Consider the following 16453-nt stretch of genomic DNA (forward strand, 5'->3'; position numbering starts at 1 on the left):
AAATAATCCTATTGATGAAGGATCATCTGAGCAGCAAACTTGTGCTTTATTAATATTATGCAAATGAGCTAACTGCCTCCCAATAGCTGCTGTCCAGAAGCACCTAGGGACTCCTCCCCCCAGGCGTTTCCAGCACCCAGATGAACCACAAAGTTGGAAAGCCTTCATTTAGACATCTTTAAGCTACTGTGATACACTGGGACCTGTGTTGGAGATCACAAGGAAGAGCAAGATGTGTCCCTGGTTGCCAGGATACTTACAGTCCTATGGGAAACACACACACACACACACCAAGGATAACCCCGAGAGGTGAACACACCCTTAGTTTTATGAACCAAGTGCCACAGGAATGCAGAGGGATTAGTCCCAGGAATCCAGAGGTCTTGCAGCTGTGTTTTATCTGGTTTTGTTTGGCCAACAGGTTACCCAGATTTGCAGGATAAATAGAGGCACGGATAGTCTGGGGGGGGGGGCGGGCGCTGTGAAAAATCAAACCGCTGGATGTGGTCCCCACCAAGGCCTACAGCTTCACTTAGTTTCTCACCTTGGATTTGCTGGGATAGGTGAGAATATAGACCAGTTCACTACATCCCTTAACTAGTAGTGGTGAGTTCCTCTGCTGAAAAAAGGGAGTCTGAGGTTGAGGGGGGCATGTTTGCCTGGTTCTTTATCCCCAGACCCTGGACTCCAGAGCAGCACCTCCTGTGGGCCCCTCCTGAAGCCAGGAGTGTGAAACCAAACACCTCGACGGAACACCCAGGAGGCGTTCTGTGCTCCACAGCCCTCTAGCAATCCCCCAAACCCCACCTTTTCTCCTTAAGACAAGGCTCCTTAGTCTGGGGGGCCTTCGGACGTTGGCTGTAATACCTAAATTGCGTCGCAAGGTGGCAACGTTGTGGCAAGAAACAGACTTTTAAAAAATCCTGCGGGTTTTTTTTTTTTTTCAAAGCATATTTTCCCTATTAATGTTTCATTTAACTTAATTAGAATCTGGTAAACTAATTAAAGTAGCTACGAGCCCCGCAATCAGCAATAATTCGTATAATTATTGATAATTACATCCATACCAATCGTTTGGTTATTAACATTTGGGGGAGAACAAACCACTTCAGAAGGGACGAGGAACCCAGGAGGTTTTTGCGACAAAGCTTTCTGGGTCGGATCCGCCTACACCTTCAATCTGCAGAGACTCCGGCCCCGGATGGGGTGCCCTTTCCGGCAAGTCCCAGCTGTCTAGGGCTTTTTTTCCCCGTCCACTTCGGGGGGAATTCGGAAAGGGATGGTGAAAAGGAGTATTTGCGAGGCTCCTGTGTACGGGCCTGGGTGGTAACCGTAATTCCCATTTTACTGGGAAGGGAGAGCGTGGTCACCCTGGGGGGCCAACACCTGCGCTGCTGGGGCATCCGAGCACCTCCCGGCCCTGGCACGCCCCAGGATGCAAGTCACTTCCTCTGGCGACCTCAGTTTCCCCGTGGGCACAGCGGGGACCTGATCTGGTGGGTTCCACCCAAAGGGAACGTTCCCGCGCCCTGGAGGGTTCCTGCTGGAGATCGCGTCTCCCGAGGTGGCTTCTTCCCAGGGCGACACCTCGCAGCGCCACTATCTCTGTCCTGTCCTCTCTAGGACTAGCCCTCGGCACATCTCGGGCCTGGCGGGGGGCTCAGAGCTCCAGCGCGGGGGGGCTCCGGGGCCCCGCTCGCCGCCTGCTCCGCGCGCACCGGCTCGCCGCCTGCGCCCCTTCCCCGCCTCTGCCGTGCGCCCCCTGCTCGCCGCCGGCCCCGGGGCCCCCCAGACGCCCCCCCCCCCAGACTTCCCGGAACCGCGCAGCCCAGGGCCCCCAGGCCCGAGGGGCGGACCCCGAGGCGGGGACCGGAGAAGCGCACGCACCGGGGTCCCCGGGATGTCGGAGCGCGGCGGCGTCGGGGCTGGTCCCGCGCGCCCGGGGTGGGGGGTGGGGTGGGGGGAGGCCCGAGTGCTATTTTATTCTTCCTAGAAGAATAAAGGGAGAGACACAGCACCCTTGCTAGTCAGCCCAGGAGGTGAAACTGGGAGCCAGGGCTGAATGATCCCCCAGCACGGTGCGCTTTGCGGCTCCAAGCACACTCCCCGCGCCCCCCTCCAAAAAACGCGCTGCAGGTTGCATCCTTTATCTGTAGCCTACCCGGCAGGTGCGCTGGGGAAACTGAGGCCTATGGGGGCCCAGCAGCAAGGTGAGGCCTCATCAGCTGGGCCAGGATGCCATCCATCCCTCTCACACACACCCTGACACCCCCTCATCCCAGCAGTCGAGACCACATGACTTCAGCGTAGACGGGCCTCACCTGGCTCCAGGTCCCCACACCCTTTGGGATGGAAATGGACAGAACAGTAAAAACTGCCAGGGCCAGCCCGGCACGGGAAGAGGAGGCCAGGCCCGAGGACATTTGTGCCCCAACGCGGAGTCACGCCCTGCCCTTGTAGGCCTGGCCCGCCGAGGGACTCCCTACGTACCTCGTCCCCCTCCCCCCCCCCCCCCCCGCCCCGCCCCAGCGCATGGGGCTGGGCCCGCAGCGCCCGCGCCTCCTGGCAGTTCCGGGTGAACCCGGCCTTCGCGGCAGGGGGCAGGGCTGTGTCCCGCCCCCGAGAGCGCCGGGGGTTACTCCCGAAGTGGGGCAGGCGTGGGAGTGGGCCCGAGCAAACCCTGGCGCTTGCAGAGCTCCAGGGAAGAGTGGGGGACCCTGCCACCCAGGATCCCGCCTTGTCCTCTTACCCCGGGCCGAGAGGCTCAGGGGAGAGCCCCAAAAGTGGGGATAGCGTGGCCTGTGGGGCCAACTCGGTGTGTCTGAATGGCTGGGAGGGAGGTCGAGGCACTCGCTGCTGCCCTACCGAGCGGGGTGACTCCCAGCCCCTGCGCCCCAGAACCCGCACCTGCGGCCTTCCAGCTGCACCTGTTGCGCATCGCTCAGCCCACCCCCGCCCACCAACCTCCGCAGCCCCAGGAAGTGACAGATTTCTTTCTTTTTCTTTTTCTTCTTTTTTTTTTTTATTAAAAACAAAACAAAAGTCACGGATACAGGGTGGTCTCCCCAAACAGGCTCAAGGTGGTCTCCATCTCGTGAGTCAGTTGTCGCCCTTTTTAAAGTGCTGTTACATCAAGAGGTTAACAAGGAAACATAGACAAAACCAAACCCAAAGGGGAAATGCAAAACGGGGCTGGAAATAGGTCCAGGAGAAGGGAGCAAAATAACTTACAGCATAAATAAAACGGAACCCAATAGGGAACCAAGAGAGACTCACAGTACATTTATATCCATTGCACATAGCCACTTTGTCGTCAGGAACAAGTTTCAGAAGTGGACGGGACGGGGGAGCGCGGGGCCTGCGCCAGCGAAGTTGCTACATCGTGGACACAATCGGGGGTGGAGGCCGAGCGGGGCGGGGGAGGCCCCCCTTCCCCTATCTTACCCCCTGCGGTCCAGTTAACCCCATGAGGTCCGGTGCCCTGGAGTTCAACGGTGGGGCGAGGTGGTATTTACACTTGGAAACGGAGAAGGGGCCATGGGCCGAGGCGCCCGGGAGGAGGGCGGGCGGGCGGGCGGGCGGGAGGCTGTATGTACACGGGCGGGTCCGAATGGCTTGTTCCTCGCTCTGGGCCGCCGCGGCGCGGGCATTTCCAGGAGGAGAGCAGCATGGCTTGAGGGCGCAGGGGCGGCCGGGCCGGCCCTAGGGCAACAGTGGGGGCTTGAAGGAGCAGTTGCCAGTGCAATGGCGGGGCGTCAGCATCTTGCAGGAGAAGTGGTGCAGGGCGTCGTGGGCTTCTGGAAAGACAGTCGGGCAGGCCGAGGTGGGCACCTCGCCCGCGTGGCCCATGGGCTGGTCCACTCGACCCCCTGTCCTTCCCCGCCCCCGTGCCACCCACCCCCTTCGGGCTCAGGGGTTCTCAACGGATAAGAAAAAGGCAGGAATGTAGGTGAGAAAACTGGGCGATTTAGAACCACTGCTCTGGTTCAGTAGCCCCATTATACAGAAGAGGAAACTGAGGCACAGAAAGCGGTAAGTCAATCTGCCCACAGCTAGATTTGGATCCCACGGCGGATTTCCCAATGCCAGGGGCTCAAGGGGTTCTTAATCCCCATTCTATCGTTCTAGAATTATTTCCCCATCACAAAAAAAAATTCCCATTTTCCTCCTCTCAGCTTTTGATCTAGGTAGACCTGGCCTTCCCCTCTCACAGCCCGCCATTTACTCATTCACTCATTCATTCGCTCATTCACCATCCATTCATCCGCCCATCATTCGTTCACTCATTCATTCATCTATCCATCCATCCATTCATTCATTCATTCACTCGTTCATTCAGTGGCACAGCCAGAACCTGGCAACAGTCCTATCTTTGTTCCTCGGCATCCGCACCTTTTAATTTCTGCTGGATGGCATAGCGCGCCTTCCGCTCTTGGTCCAGTTCGTTACACAGAGTGTCTGGAAGACATGGGGAGGGGCCGGTGAGGAAATGAGACCACCCTCCAGCCGCGGGGGTCAGAGCCCACGCCTCACCCTCTCCCCAGCGCTCAGCCCCTCCAAGAAACAAATCCGGGAGACGGAGGAAGGAGTATCAGTGCTCCAAACTGCAGCCTGGTGGAGGGAGGAAAAAGCCTGGGCTGGTGCTTAAAGGCAGACGGATCTAACCAAAATTAAAGCAAACTTAGGCATTACTTCCCAGGTAATTTTACGCCTCGATTTTTAATTTAGAAACCATGGAAATTGCCGCGATAAGAAGTTCAATCACTCCATGTAATGATGCCTGCAAGCCGTTTGCTGGGCTCGCTTGCCATTCTGAGGCTAATCAGAGTATACAAAGGATATTAAATAAAAAAAATAATTGTTAAATTACCTTCAATTTAAATCCAAATGACTGAGCCAACATTGAGGCTTCTGCCAGACGAGAGGCAGTTACGGCCCCGTGCGCGCGCTCACCTGACTCCCGTCTTACCTCTGACAATTTGCAGCTGTTGCACCATTTCTTCTCGATAAGCCAATTCCCTCTTCATTTGATCCTGAAAATTATCTGTGCAAATTGATTAAGTGAGAGCTGTGACGCACAGCCCCCTCCCTCGGCCCCGTTTCCCCTCGCTCCCCATTCCCACCCCCACCCCTGCGGGCTCGGGCCTAGCCGGGAAACCCGGGAAGGGGAGGGTGCTGGGCAGCTGCCTGTCCCAGGGTCCCGGTGTGCAGAAAGAAGGCTCTCCTGCTGAAGTGGGGTGAGGTGGGTCAGGAAGGGGGTACCTTTGAGACTCTGAAATTCTCGCTCCAGTTTCTTGCGGAGCTCCATTTGCTCCAGGAGCAGTTTTTGCAATTCGTCTGTGGGGGGTGGGGGGTGGGAGGAGAGTGGGAAGTAAAGGTGGGTGGCATGTGCGGGACTCGGCTCCCCACCCCCCAAAGGTCCTGGAGGTCCTGCTCTGGCCAAGAGCCCTGAGGTGGGAGTTGTGGAGCGGTGGGGCCAGGAGGTAGAGGCCCTCTACACTGGTTTTCCATTTGCTTCCAAAGGATTTGGGGGTGTGTGTGGGGGAGGTGTTGGCCAGGAGACAGGTTGCCCAGGAGAATTAAAATTCGGGGTTGTAGAAGCCATGTTGGGCTTCTAAGCCCTGGCTCCAGGCGCTAACCAGCATGGTATCTGCTTTAAGTTGTTCCTAACTCCCTAACCTTAGAGGCTGGCCCAGGACTTGATTTACCCCTCCAAATGACACACCTAATCCCTCCCTTCAATAGTAGGAGCTGGATAAATCTGATCAAAGACTTGGATCCCTGCCCTGGAAAAATACCTGTACTCACAACAGTTTGTTCACCATTTCAGGGGGTCCCAGGACCCCAAATCCATACTACGAGCTCTCATATAAAGCACCAATGATTTTGAAGGTAATTGTATACCTTATAAAATCTGTGACTTGGAAGAGTGGAAGACCACCAATGTTTCTCCCCCTTCCCACACCAGTTTGCAAGCACATATCTGGGCTGGTTGGGGGCAGGGTGATGGATAGCAGGTGGATGTGGAAAGCACTTATGCCCTCAGAACCAGCTACAGAGGGATGGATGGCAGGGGCTGCCCTGACCTTGGAGCTATTGGGATCAGAGTCCTCCCCATGTGGAGGCTCTCTGAGAAATCCCACCCCAAGCAGGTGCTGAGAAACACAAAAATGGGAGGTAGAGGAGCAAAGTGGGGTCAGAGGCTTCTATCCTCTCTGCCTCAAGCCACACTCTCCCCCCTGAAGGTGAAGCAGCAACCCAGGATCCCATTCTGAAAGGCTCTATCCCCCCCCCCCCCATTTAGGGTGCATTTGGTTGGGGGTGGTTATATGTTAATTCCAGGAAAAAAAATTAACCTCTCAGATATTCCTAAAATAAATGCCTCCTTTCCACCTTTTTAGAAAAAGTCCGGTCTTCCAGTGAGTTTGGGAGACCCAAATTGCCCTGATTGTCACATGCATCAACTTCTGAGGATCATTACTCACTGCTCTCTTTTACTGTGCTCTTCACACAGGCCAATCTTGGGAATCCAAACTTCTAATGAACCTCTAGGGGTCTGGTTCACTCACCCCCTCCCCCTTCCCCTCCCCTCTACCTCTATGCCAGCATCAAGTGCCCAGAGGATCATCCTTTCTACTCAATGAAAATTGACCCCCCCCCCAAAAAAAAAGAAAGAAAAAAGAAAACTGATTCCCCAAGAGTCCTGTCTTCCCACACACTCCCCTACAAGAAGGGTGCCTCTACCCCAAGCAGAGTGTACCCTCATTTCACAGATTTAACCTCACCTCTGGCCAGGTTCTCGATATCTTTCTCCACTAGCTGAGTTCCTGTGACATCCAGGGTGAGCCCATCTTCACCTGAGATACAAGGGCAGGTTAGAGGGATTCTACGCTGGGAAAGGCCTTGGGAGGGGAAGGGTGAGCTGCCCGGATCTATGCTAAGTCAGGGAGCTGCTCCACATCTTCCGCCTTTAGAAGAGACAGTTACCGGTATGGAATGCCACCTACCCTCCAAGCTATCAGTTTAGGGGTGTAGCTCTCATTTTAGAGAGTGACCCACTGAAGGACAGTGGACTCACGTAGGCTATCTTAGGGCAGGAAGTGCTCTCTGACCTACTTCATGTGGGTGATGGTGTCTGTCATCTCCTTTTAGTACACTATCCCTTTCTTTTACCCGGAAGAGCCCCAAACCCACTAAGGAGGAAAACAGCTCGGGAAACCTGGCCTGCACCTCGCGCGCGCTCTTTAAATGTGTATCCGCCAGCCGCACGCGGGGCCCAGCAGCCGCTTACAGTCGATCGAAAGCCCTTCTCGCAAGCCCCGGCCGGTGGGACCTGCGCGACCTGGGCCCCAGCTTCTGGGTGCGGGTGCGGTTGGCGCGCAGGGGTCCTAGGGCTCACCTCGGTCTGTATTTGCGGGACTTGGTTGGGAGATACTCCTTTGGTCTGGATAGGATTTCCTCGTTTCCAAATCGTCGGCGGTCGAGTGATTGTCTTCCTTATCTGGTTCTTAAAGGCAATAAACCGAGTTTCAAGGAGAAGCAAAGAAACCGTGACCCCGATACGGCCAGAGCTGCCACGGTCGGGGCGCCCGAGCCCTAATTAAAAGTGTCGTGGCCGCCGCTGGTTCCCGGCTGTGCGCCTGGGCTTGCACCCTCAGGCTTTGGGCCGGGCACCCCCTCCCCCGCGCGCGGTCTGCTCCTCTCCTCTCGCGCTCCACGCCCCCTCCCCAGCCCCCCGGAAAAGAACAAGACGAGCTGCCGAGCCCACCAGGGACGAGCGACCTACATCGCGCGCAGATACTGGGGCACCGCGAGCGCGCGTGGCCGCCGGCTCTGCCTACGCCGCTCCCGCCGAGAACGCGGCCCAGGCGGCCCCCCGCGCGGGGTGGTGGCGGCGGGGGAGCACCCTTCCCGGGGCTTGGCCTGCCCGGATCTGCGAGGCCCTCAGCCCCTCCTCTTCGAGCCCCTGGGGCCCGGCGCTAGGGCAGGGCCCCCACCCCACCCCCACCCCGGGGCCGGGCCGCGGCCGCCTGGGCGCATCGGGGGCATCCAAGCGCGCGGCCCAGCGCCCGCACCCTGCGCCCTCCCCCGGCCTGCCCCCGAGGACCTCGGGGCCCAAGCACTGCCGAATGAGTGAGGTGCCAGGCGTGATTTTAAAAAGGATTTGACCCAGTGTGTGAGGTGTACGGGAGCGTGTTTATGTGCGGGGGACAGGGCGGTTCGTTAAGTGACCAAACGGGGGAAGTTACTGGGAGTTCCCGCTGAGTTTCCTTTATTCTTCTGTCCGTCTCCCCCTTTCTCTTGCTCTCTCTGCCTCTCCCTTTTTCCTCCTCTCGGCTCCCCTCGCAGCCCACCCCCTCCCCCCGCCCCCGCCCCGGCCCTCCGCCCGCGGTCCCCACGTCGCATTGGCCAGCGACCTCGGCAGGGGGGCGGGGGGCGTTACCGTGGGCCTCGGGGGTGCAGAGGTAGGAGGCCGCGGGCCCCAGCGCCGCCGCGCTCTTCACGTGCTCGTCCCGCTCCGGCGCGTACACCTGCGGCGGCCGAAAATGACAGGCGGTTAGGGGGGCGCTGGAAGCGCATCAGGGCCGCCCGGCCCCGCGCGGCGGCGAGAGGGAGGCGCAGGTCGGCCGGCCCGCGGGACCCGAGCGCCCCGCGCCCTCCGAGGCCGCTCCGCCCGCTGCAGTTTCGGGGTCATCAGAAAGACAAAGCGGCTCCGAGCCGGGCCGGGGCTGCCTGTTCCCAGCCGCACCCGCCACCCACCTTCGCCCGCCTCCTTTCCCGCGTCTTCCCGCCAGCCCTCGCCCAGAGTCCCCGCATAAATGACGCCGTTCGCATCCGGCTAATGATTCGTGTTTTAATGGACCTGATGCAAATGTACAGGTGTGCGCACCCACTTTCGGCTCAGTCGCGCAGCCCCGACCCGAACCCGTGGCCCAGCCACCCCGAGAGCCCGTCCCCGCGCCCCCACGTCCCCCCACCAGCCGTCTGGACAGCCGCCTACCAAGGAACCCGGCGGAACCCGGCGGAACCCGGCGGAACCCGGCGGTTCCCAAGGCCCGAGTTCAAAGGGGCTCAGAAAGCAAGGAGCTGGGGTGGAGGGAGATTCCGGGCCGGCGTTGCTGGGGCCCGGCTTGAGCGGGGCGCCGGCCTCTCCTCTCCCTACCAGCCCGTCTTCCCCGGGACCCTGACCCCGCTCCGGGTGGGTGCGCCCCGGGCCCAGCCTCGCAAGCGCTCTTCTCCGGCCCTGGGTCCCTTTCTCTGCTCCACGTTCCTTCCCCAGACCCCTTCTATTTCCCGCTCTCAGCGCTACGGGCGGCCTCCACCTCCCCTCCCCCACACTCAACGCGAGCGTAGCACACCCGTCTCCCAGGCCTGGGCGCGCCCCCCACCCCCCACCCCCCGGATTTTCCGAAACCCTCCCCCTGCGAGGCCCCGGCGGGTCGCGCGGCGCTGCGGGAGCGGGACACGGTTCCCGACCCTAACTCGGCCGGCGGCTGCCCCACAGCCCCGTGGTGCCGCGGGGTAAGCGAGGAGGCGCCCCCAGCGAGGCGGGCGCGGGGCTCACCTTGGCCGGCGCGGGGCCCCCCAGCGGCCCGCACGGCTCTCGCAGCTCATAGCCGCCGCCCGGCGGGCTCCTCTCGGGTCTCCGCACCACGTCGTCGGCCGCCAGGTCCCCAAACGTCGGCCTGCCGGCCGAGGGCAGCCCGGGGCGGCGCCGGGGACCGGGGCTGCCGCCGTCGGGGGAGTCCGTGGGGCCGTCGGCGCCCGAGGAGGCGGCGGACGGGGGCCCCGCGGGCTGGTCGCTGTCCGCGCCGCCGCCGGCGCTGGGCGCCCTGGGCGCGCCCGGCTCGGCCTCGTCCGGGGCGCCGTCCTCGTCGGGGAAGCGGCTGGACTCCACGTCCACCTCGGGCTCGTCGGCAGTGTCCACGTCGGGCGAGGCGGAGCGGTAGCTGGAGCTGCCCTCGCTCAGCAAGTCCGGGCTCACGTAACCGCCGGCGGCCCCCGCGCCCGGCCCCGGCCCCGGCCCCGGCCCCGGCCCCGGCCCGCGGGCAGCCCCGGAGCCGTAGGCGTCGCGGGCGCTCCCGTAGAGCTTGGCGATGCTCTCGGCGTCCTTGACCACCGGCCGGAAGGCCGACACGTAGGAGCCTTTGCGCGCGGGCGGCGGCGGCGGCGGCAGCGGGGCCAGCGGCGGCGGCAGCGCGTCCTCGGCGCCGTCCTCGTCCAGCGGCCCGCGGGACAGCGCGCTCGGGCAGCGCTCCTCGGCGCCCAGGCCTCCCTCCTTGGCCGGCTCGGCCGCGTCCAGGGCCTCGGGGCCGCCGCCGCCCGCCGCGGCCGCCGCCGCCGCCGCCGCCGCCGCCACCGCGGCCGCCACGGCCTTGGCCTGGCTCTGCGCCGCGGGGTAGGGCGGCACCGGGAGGCTGCCTGCCGCCGGCCAGAACATGGGGAACGTCGGGTACACGGTGGCCGCGGCGGCCGCTGCCGCCACGGCCGCTGCGTCCTTGGCTGCCCCGGAGGGCTGGTGACCCCAGAACATGCCGCCGCCTCCCGGGCCGGGGCCTGCCCCCGGGGGCAAGTGGCCAGACCCCGGCCCGCCCGCGCCTCCGCCCGCGCCCGCGCCCGCGCCGCTCCCGGTGCCCGGGCCGCCCTTGGGCTCGCCCGCGCCCAGCACCGGGTCGTCCTTTTTGGGGCAGAGGCCGAAGGCCGTGGGGAAGCCGTAGGGATGAGGGAAGAGCGGCGGGGGCAGCTTCTGCAAGAGGCCGAAGCCCTTGCTGGGCACCGGGATCACCGGGTAGCTGCGCACGCCCGCGCCGCCACCAGGCCCCCCCGGGCCCGCCGGGCCGCCGGCGCCCGCCGCTAGACCCAGGCCCCGCTGCGGATGCGGGGGAGGCGGCCCAGGAGGCCCGGCGGCCTCGTCGTCGCCGCAGCGTAGGGCTTTGTGCGGCGGCGGGCCCGGGGCCAGCTCTGCGCCGCAGCCCGGGCCGCCCCCGCCGCCGGCACCGCCCTTCCCCTGCGCCCCCGCCCCGCCGCTCGCGCCGCCGCCGCCGCCGCCGCCCTGCAGCGAGAAGGTCCGCTTGCGCGTGCCGCCGTTGAACATGGCCTTGACGTCCTCCCAGGCGTGGCTCAGTTCGTCCGTGGCCGACTTGTCGCTGAGTTTGAGGTGACGGCGCCACGAGTTGAAGTTGGCGGCGTCGGGCTGCGTGTACTTGGCGTCGGGTGTGCGGTGCGAGTGGAAGATGAACTTGTTCGGCGAGAAGTACATGCTGCAGTAGCCGCACTTGATGCACTTGGCGCGCGAGCTGTTGTAACGCGCGGGGATGAAGCTGCCCCGCGAGCCCCACGCGCACTCGTGCACCACGTCGAAGGCGAAGTTCTCGGGCAGCTTGGGGGGCTTGTGCTCGCCCAGGAACGACTTGCACAGGCGCTCGGCCTCGCGCTTGGTGATCATACCGCAGCGGCGCGACGAGATGGGCATGGCCCCGGCCCGACGCAGGATCTCCAGCTGCACCGGCGTGCACTGCACGCACGTGATGCCCAGGGCCACGCGGCGGTTGTGGATCTCATTGTAGCTGTAGTTCTTGAGCAGAGTGTTGGAGATCTGCGCCAGACACAGGCGCTCCTGGCCGTCGATGACCAGAGACACGATAGGCACCCCGTACAGCGACGTCTCGCCCACCTGGTTGGGTTTGAGAGCGCTGGAGCCCGAGTAGGGTTGCAGCTCCTGCTTCGAGGTGGGCGAGGAGTTGCCCTCGCGCCCCGGCCCCAGCTGAGTGGTGAGAGCCTCCATGCCGCCGCTCCTGCGAAACAGAGAAAGTAGACAACAGATGAGCCATTTTCAGCGCCACTGTGGCTCGGGCCCGCCCAGCGGGGCGCGCCGACTTGGGCGCGCGGGGAAACTTGGCTACAGGGAGTCCAAGCTCATTCGCCCCCCGCTCCCCCCTCCCGCCCCCGGCCGGGAGCCTTTTGTTATCCAAACGCGTGCTGGCGCCACAACAAAAGCCCCTGGGGCTTGGGGAAGAAGAAAGGGGTAATTGAGACCCCAAGAACGCCCCAATTTTGCTTTCGGATTGTGGAGGAAGTGGGGCCCAGAGACGGAGAGTGACTTGCCCAAGGCCACACAGCAAAGCCATTGCCTAACCCAGGCTTCCCAACGTCCAGATCCGCGCGCGCCTTTGGCTACCCTCGCAGCCTGCCCTACCCGCCCGGGTCCTGAAGCCCGGACTTCGGGGACAGGCTGCCCCTCTGCTCAGTCGCGCATGCACGCGGGCGGGCGGGGGAGGCGCTGGGAGGGGTACGGACGGGAGGGAGGGGCGGTCACTGCCCATCTCCAGACAGCAGGGGGCGGGGGGGGGGGCAAGGAGAAGGAGGAGGGTCCCGAGGCCGCGAGGGAGGGGGAGAGGCTGAGGGGACCGCTGTTCGCGGTGCTGAACCCGGCTGGCTCTCCGAAGCGCGCCGCGCGCGCCCAGCCCCCGGGGCGGCCCCCACCGCACCCAGCTCCGTGCCGAGCCGGGTCCCCGGGATAACGGCCCTGGTTTCCACAAGCCCGAGTTTCACCTTTCATGCCCGGAGCCTCGCGTTCGTTGAGCAGAAAGATTCCGGCTGGAAATACAAACCTTTTTTTTTTCCCCCAGCCATCAGTGGAACCGGGGTCACGCAGTTCCTAACCACATTTTCTGCATTTTTAGCTGCGTTCCGGACCAAAGCTGGTTTCCATCCGGGTCAGCGCGTGGGGACAGACAGGTTCTCGAGGAAGTTTCTCAGGAGCCACACTTCTCCTTTGCTTCCGGCAGCCCACTCCCTAAGTTTTCCTTCTTCTTCATATATGCCTTTCCTGCTCAGGCCAAATGCAGCCTCTCCGAGCTCTGGACTTCCTCTTTGGGGGGCATCTCCTCCCTGAGTATACTTCAAGCCAGGCTGTCCCAGCTCATCTGGGTTGAGAGGAGTCCTGGCCTGTGTCCGAAGCCACAAGGGTCCAGGTCAAAAGTTGCTGCTGGTCCCGCGCTTTGATCTCTGGCCCAAGCAGGGAGGCAGCCTCTCCCGTGGACCTCAGCAGCAGGAGGACCCAGGAACGGATGCGTGGGGCCCTCTAGGTCGCCTGGCCCAGCCACGTGTCCTCAGACACCGAAGGCTCCCATCCGGCCCATGGCTGCAGGTGCTCTTGCGGCCCAGGCAGCTTGACCCCGAGGGCCCCTCCGCTACACTCGTCAGGAAAGGCCAATCCATTTTCCGAGGGGCAGCTCCAGGGTGACTGGGGATCCGAGTTCAAAAGCTTCATCCAAGAGACCGGGCTCCTCTGTCTCTTTCCCTCCCGCTGTTCCTCTAGGTGCCCCCCGTCTGTCGATCTTATCTGGCCCTGAGCTGCCTGTCTCTCCCAGCTCGCTCCTCTTTCTCCCATCTGTCTTCAGACCTTCTTCAAGTATCACGCTATTTATCTGTTATCTGTCTGTTTCATCTTCATCTCCGCGGATCGAATTGAGACAAGTTGACCCTCCTTTCACGTTGAAGTCCCTTGCAAACATCTTAGGAGGCAAAACCACTGTCCTAACTCCCCGGCAGAGGCGAGCCCCGCGCCCCCTCCCTCCCCAGGAGCTCTCAGGCAGGCGTGGGGAGGTGACGGGGGGCTCCGCAGCTCTGGGAAATGACGATGTCTTCTCGGTTTCCGAAATCGGCAAGTGTGCCCTGCCCGCATGCAGTGAAGGGAGCGCCCAGAGCAGAGCGCGTCCTCCCCAGGCTGAGGGTCTGGGGGCCCCGCAGGGCTTTCCGGAGTGGAGGGGGCTCTGGGCCCCAGAGCCAGGAGAAGGGGGGCCCTAGGAAAGGAACTGGATTTCGAGGGCCAGAGCGGAAAGCCCGGGCAACGAGCTGTACGCAGCGGCCAGGAGCGGCCGCCCGGGCTGCTCGCGGAGCCCTCTCCGGCTCCTGGGGTTTGAGGGGTGAGCTTGGAGGGGGCGACGAGGCGGGAGGCGGACAGCAGTGGGAGTGAGGGGATGGAGTCTTTAGGTCGAATAATAAAAACAACAGCCGCAAGAACCCAAATCGGAACTAAACGAAAAAAGCTGCAGGGGCAGGGCGCGGGGGTGGCGGGCGGCCAGACGCGGGTACTCACCGTGCGGCGGCGGCTGGAGCCGGGCGAGCGGTGAGAGGAGGTGCGCGGCGGGCGGAGCGGCGGGCGGGAGTCCGGGATCCGCCGGGCTCTCCGGGTGACGGCGCGGCCCCTCCCCGCGCGCGCGCACAGCCGCGCTCCCGGGCTCCTCGCGCTCACACCCGCGCCCCGCTGGCCCCTCCCGCGCGGCGCCGGCTCTCAGCAGGCGCCCGACGCCGGGGCCCCGGGAGCGGAGACGTGTGCCCCGCGCCGCTGCCCCCGAGGCCTCGGACGGGCCCGGAGCGGAGGCCGGAGCCTGGAGCGCATGGCTGGGCGACGGGCGCGGCGCGGTCACAGCCCGAGTGGCGAGGCCGGCGCGGGGCGGGCGCGCCTGGCAGCTGCGAGCCGGGGCGCCACACCCACCGCCCGCGCAGCCACTCGCGCCCTCCCGGGGTCCTCCAGCCCGCGGGCCACGCGCCGCGCCCGCCGCCTCCTGCAGCTCCGGGCCTGCGCGCCCCAGGTAAGCGGCCGCACACCTGCGCCCCGCGCCCGGCACCTGCGGCCCACGCTCGCCAAAGGGGACGGGAGGGAGGAAGGGCCCAGGGCCGCGAAGTTTGCCTCCCAGGACGAAGTGGGGAGGGCCCCGCACTCCCCGCCTAGGGGCCGCGAGCTGTCTGGGCCAAGGCCGGATGACGGGGCTGAGGAAGGCTCTGAAGGAAGATGCGCGGGGAAGGACATCGCGCTTTGGGGCCAAAGCAGTGGCGAGCCCGAGCGTGGCCGTGGGGAGCCAGTTGGGTAACCGGCGGCGGCGGCCAGCTGGGGCTGAGATAAGGGTGTGGGCCATGGTGTGTGTGGGGGGGGGTAGTTGGGAAGCCGCAGAATCAACTTCCCCCCCGCTTCTGATTTGGTTGGAAGACAACAGCTCCAGCCTGGGGAGGGACGACTCCTTCACCAAGCAGTGGAATTGGATTTGGGCCACACACACCCCCATCTTGATCGCCTCCCCCCCCCCCACAACGACCTGCCCAGGGTAGGAATTAAGTCATCGCCGCTCCCAGCAGCGTCAACTACTTTCTAGGTGGCTGCTAGCAGAGTCTCCAGCTCTCCAGCTAACTCAGTTTCCCCATGGTATGGGTTTAGCCCTCTGACGCTACAGCCACCCCTTGGCATCTTCTCTTTCCAAAGCTCCATTTCTCTCCACCCTTCTCTCCCCTCTCTGCCTGTAGGTTTCTGTCTTCACCATTCTTTCCCCCCACTACTCGTTTGGGTCACCGTGTTCTTCCTTTCAATCTCCGTCTCTACTTCATTTGAGTTACCAGGCTCACCCCCTCCCTATTTGTTCATACCCGGGTGCCCCCTCGCACCCCCCATGGCATTAATGTCCTTAATGGACACGTTAATTAAACTGTAATTAATCATACTGTCCAGCCTAAGTTTGAACAATTACCCTAATCAAACAGAAGTTAATAATGGCAAAGATGGCCCGGGGCGCAGCGGGCCGTCCGGGCAGGGGGCGCAGCGGCCACTGCGGCTACCGACGGTGGCAGTAGGCTAGCGCAGCCCGTCCTTGGAACCCGGACGGCGCCATAAATCTTCCGCGGCCGGCGGCGCGGGGTCGCCCTCGACCCCCGCCCCGTCGTTTTCCCTCTCGCTCTGGGTTACAGCCCTCTCCCCTCCTGCATTAGGCCTTCTCTGGGGTTCGTCACTCCTCCCCCTTATCAGTCCACTTCTCTCCTCTAGCTTTTTCTTCACCCCCAACCCCCTGTCCCTCGCCCCGGTTCCCAGGGACCCTAGGAGAATCCTCTGGGGGTGCGAACGGATTGCCCAGGCCTTGCCCTTGGAGAGAGGGGGCCTGGCCTGACTCGTTTGTCACCCCCTCCCCTTGGCTAACGCGTTATCAAAAACTGCCCCCAAGTTTCGGGGGGGGGGGTCTGTTGGCCCTGAGGGGTCCCTTCTAGAGCGGCCTCTTGCTCTTTCACCTCCCTCGGTTTCCGAGGCTTTCTCTCTCCTGGATCTCCTTGCCGGACTCTCTTTTCTTTCAGAGCCTGCTCAGTCCTTTTCTTTGCCTCTGGTACCTCTGCTGGTGCGTCTTTCCCAGGCTTCCCTCTGTCCGGCTCTAACTCTACCGCTTTTTACCCTCCCCGAGACACTTTCCTCCGAGCTAATAAACAGGAACCCGTTTTCTGTCCCAGTCCGAGAGCCAACCCCAGCCTCCACCTGCTCATCCCCCCTCCCTCTGCCCAGCCTCCCCCACCCCATAATTACAATCCCGTTCGGTAATTATTCTTAGGCTCCTAATGATTTTTTAAAAGGCATCTCAGAATTCGGTGTGGTAGTGACAACGATCGCGGAGCCAGGACGCCCCTGGGGTAGTGG

At 63.0% G+C, this 16453-nt stretch overlaps 1 protein-coding gene across 2 annotated transcripts; it reads right to left on the minus strand.

Annotated features, from left to right (window-relative positions):
* Positions 1 to 3610: 3610 nt before the first annotated feature.
* Positions 3611 to 14121, minus strand: SKOR1 (SKI family transcriptional corepressor 1). 2 transcript variants are annotated; one of them, XM_041745440.1, is made up of 9 exons: positions 14102 to 14121; positions 9566 to 11795; positions 8444 to 8531; positions 7400 to 7507; positions 6786 to 6857; positions 5263 to 5337; positions 4970 to 5044; positions 4393 to 4458; positions 3611 to 3797 (listed from the first exon to the last, which is right to left on the minus strand). In XM_041745440.1, the coding sequence occupies exons 2-9, from the start codon at positions 11783 to 11785 to the stop codon at positions 3703 to 3705; spliced, it is 2799 nt and encodes a 932-aa protein (XP_041601374.1). In that variant the 5' UTR covers positions 11786 to 11795; positions 14102 to 14121; the 3' UTR covers positions 3611 to 3702. The 2 variants fall into 2 exon arrangements, with proteins under 2 accessions (XP_041601374.1, XP_041601373.1); XM_041745439.1 differs by lacking the exon at positions 14102 to 14121 and adding an exon at positions 12037 to 12128.
* Between the last annotated feature and the right edge of the window lie 2332 nt (positions 14122 to 16453).

This window comes from Vulpes lagopus, chromosome 2 (assembly GCF_018345385.1).
Source record: "Vulpes lagopus strain Blue_001 chromosome 2, ASM1834538v1, whole genome shotgun sequence".
Lineage (NCBI taxonomy): Eukaryota > Metazoa > Chordata > Mammalia > Carnivora > Canidae > Vulpes > Vulpes lagopus.

Coding starts and splice junctions, on each gene's coding strand:
- SKOR1 (XM_041745439.1), bottom strand. CDS start 12,128: ATGGCTTTGCTGTGTGGCCTTGGGCAAGTCACTCTCCGTCTCTGGGCC. Junction 7,508..8,443: donor CTGCACCCCCGAGGCCCACG/GTAACGCCCCCC, acceptor ATTGCCTTTAAG/AACCAGATAAGGAAGACAAT. Junction 6,858..7,399: donor TCCCGCAAATACAGACCGAG/GTGAGCCCTAGG, acceptor CTTGTATCTCAG/GTGAAGATGGGCTCACCCTG.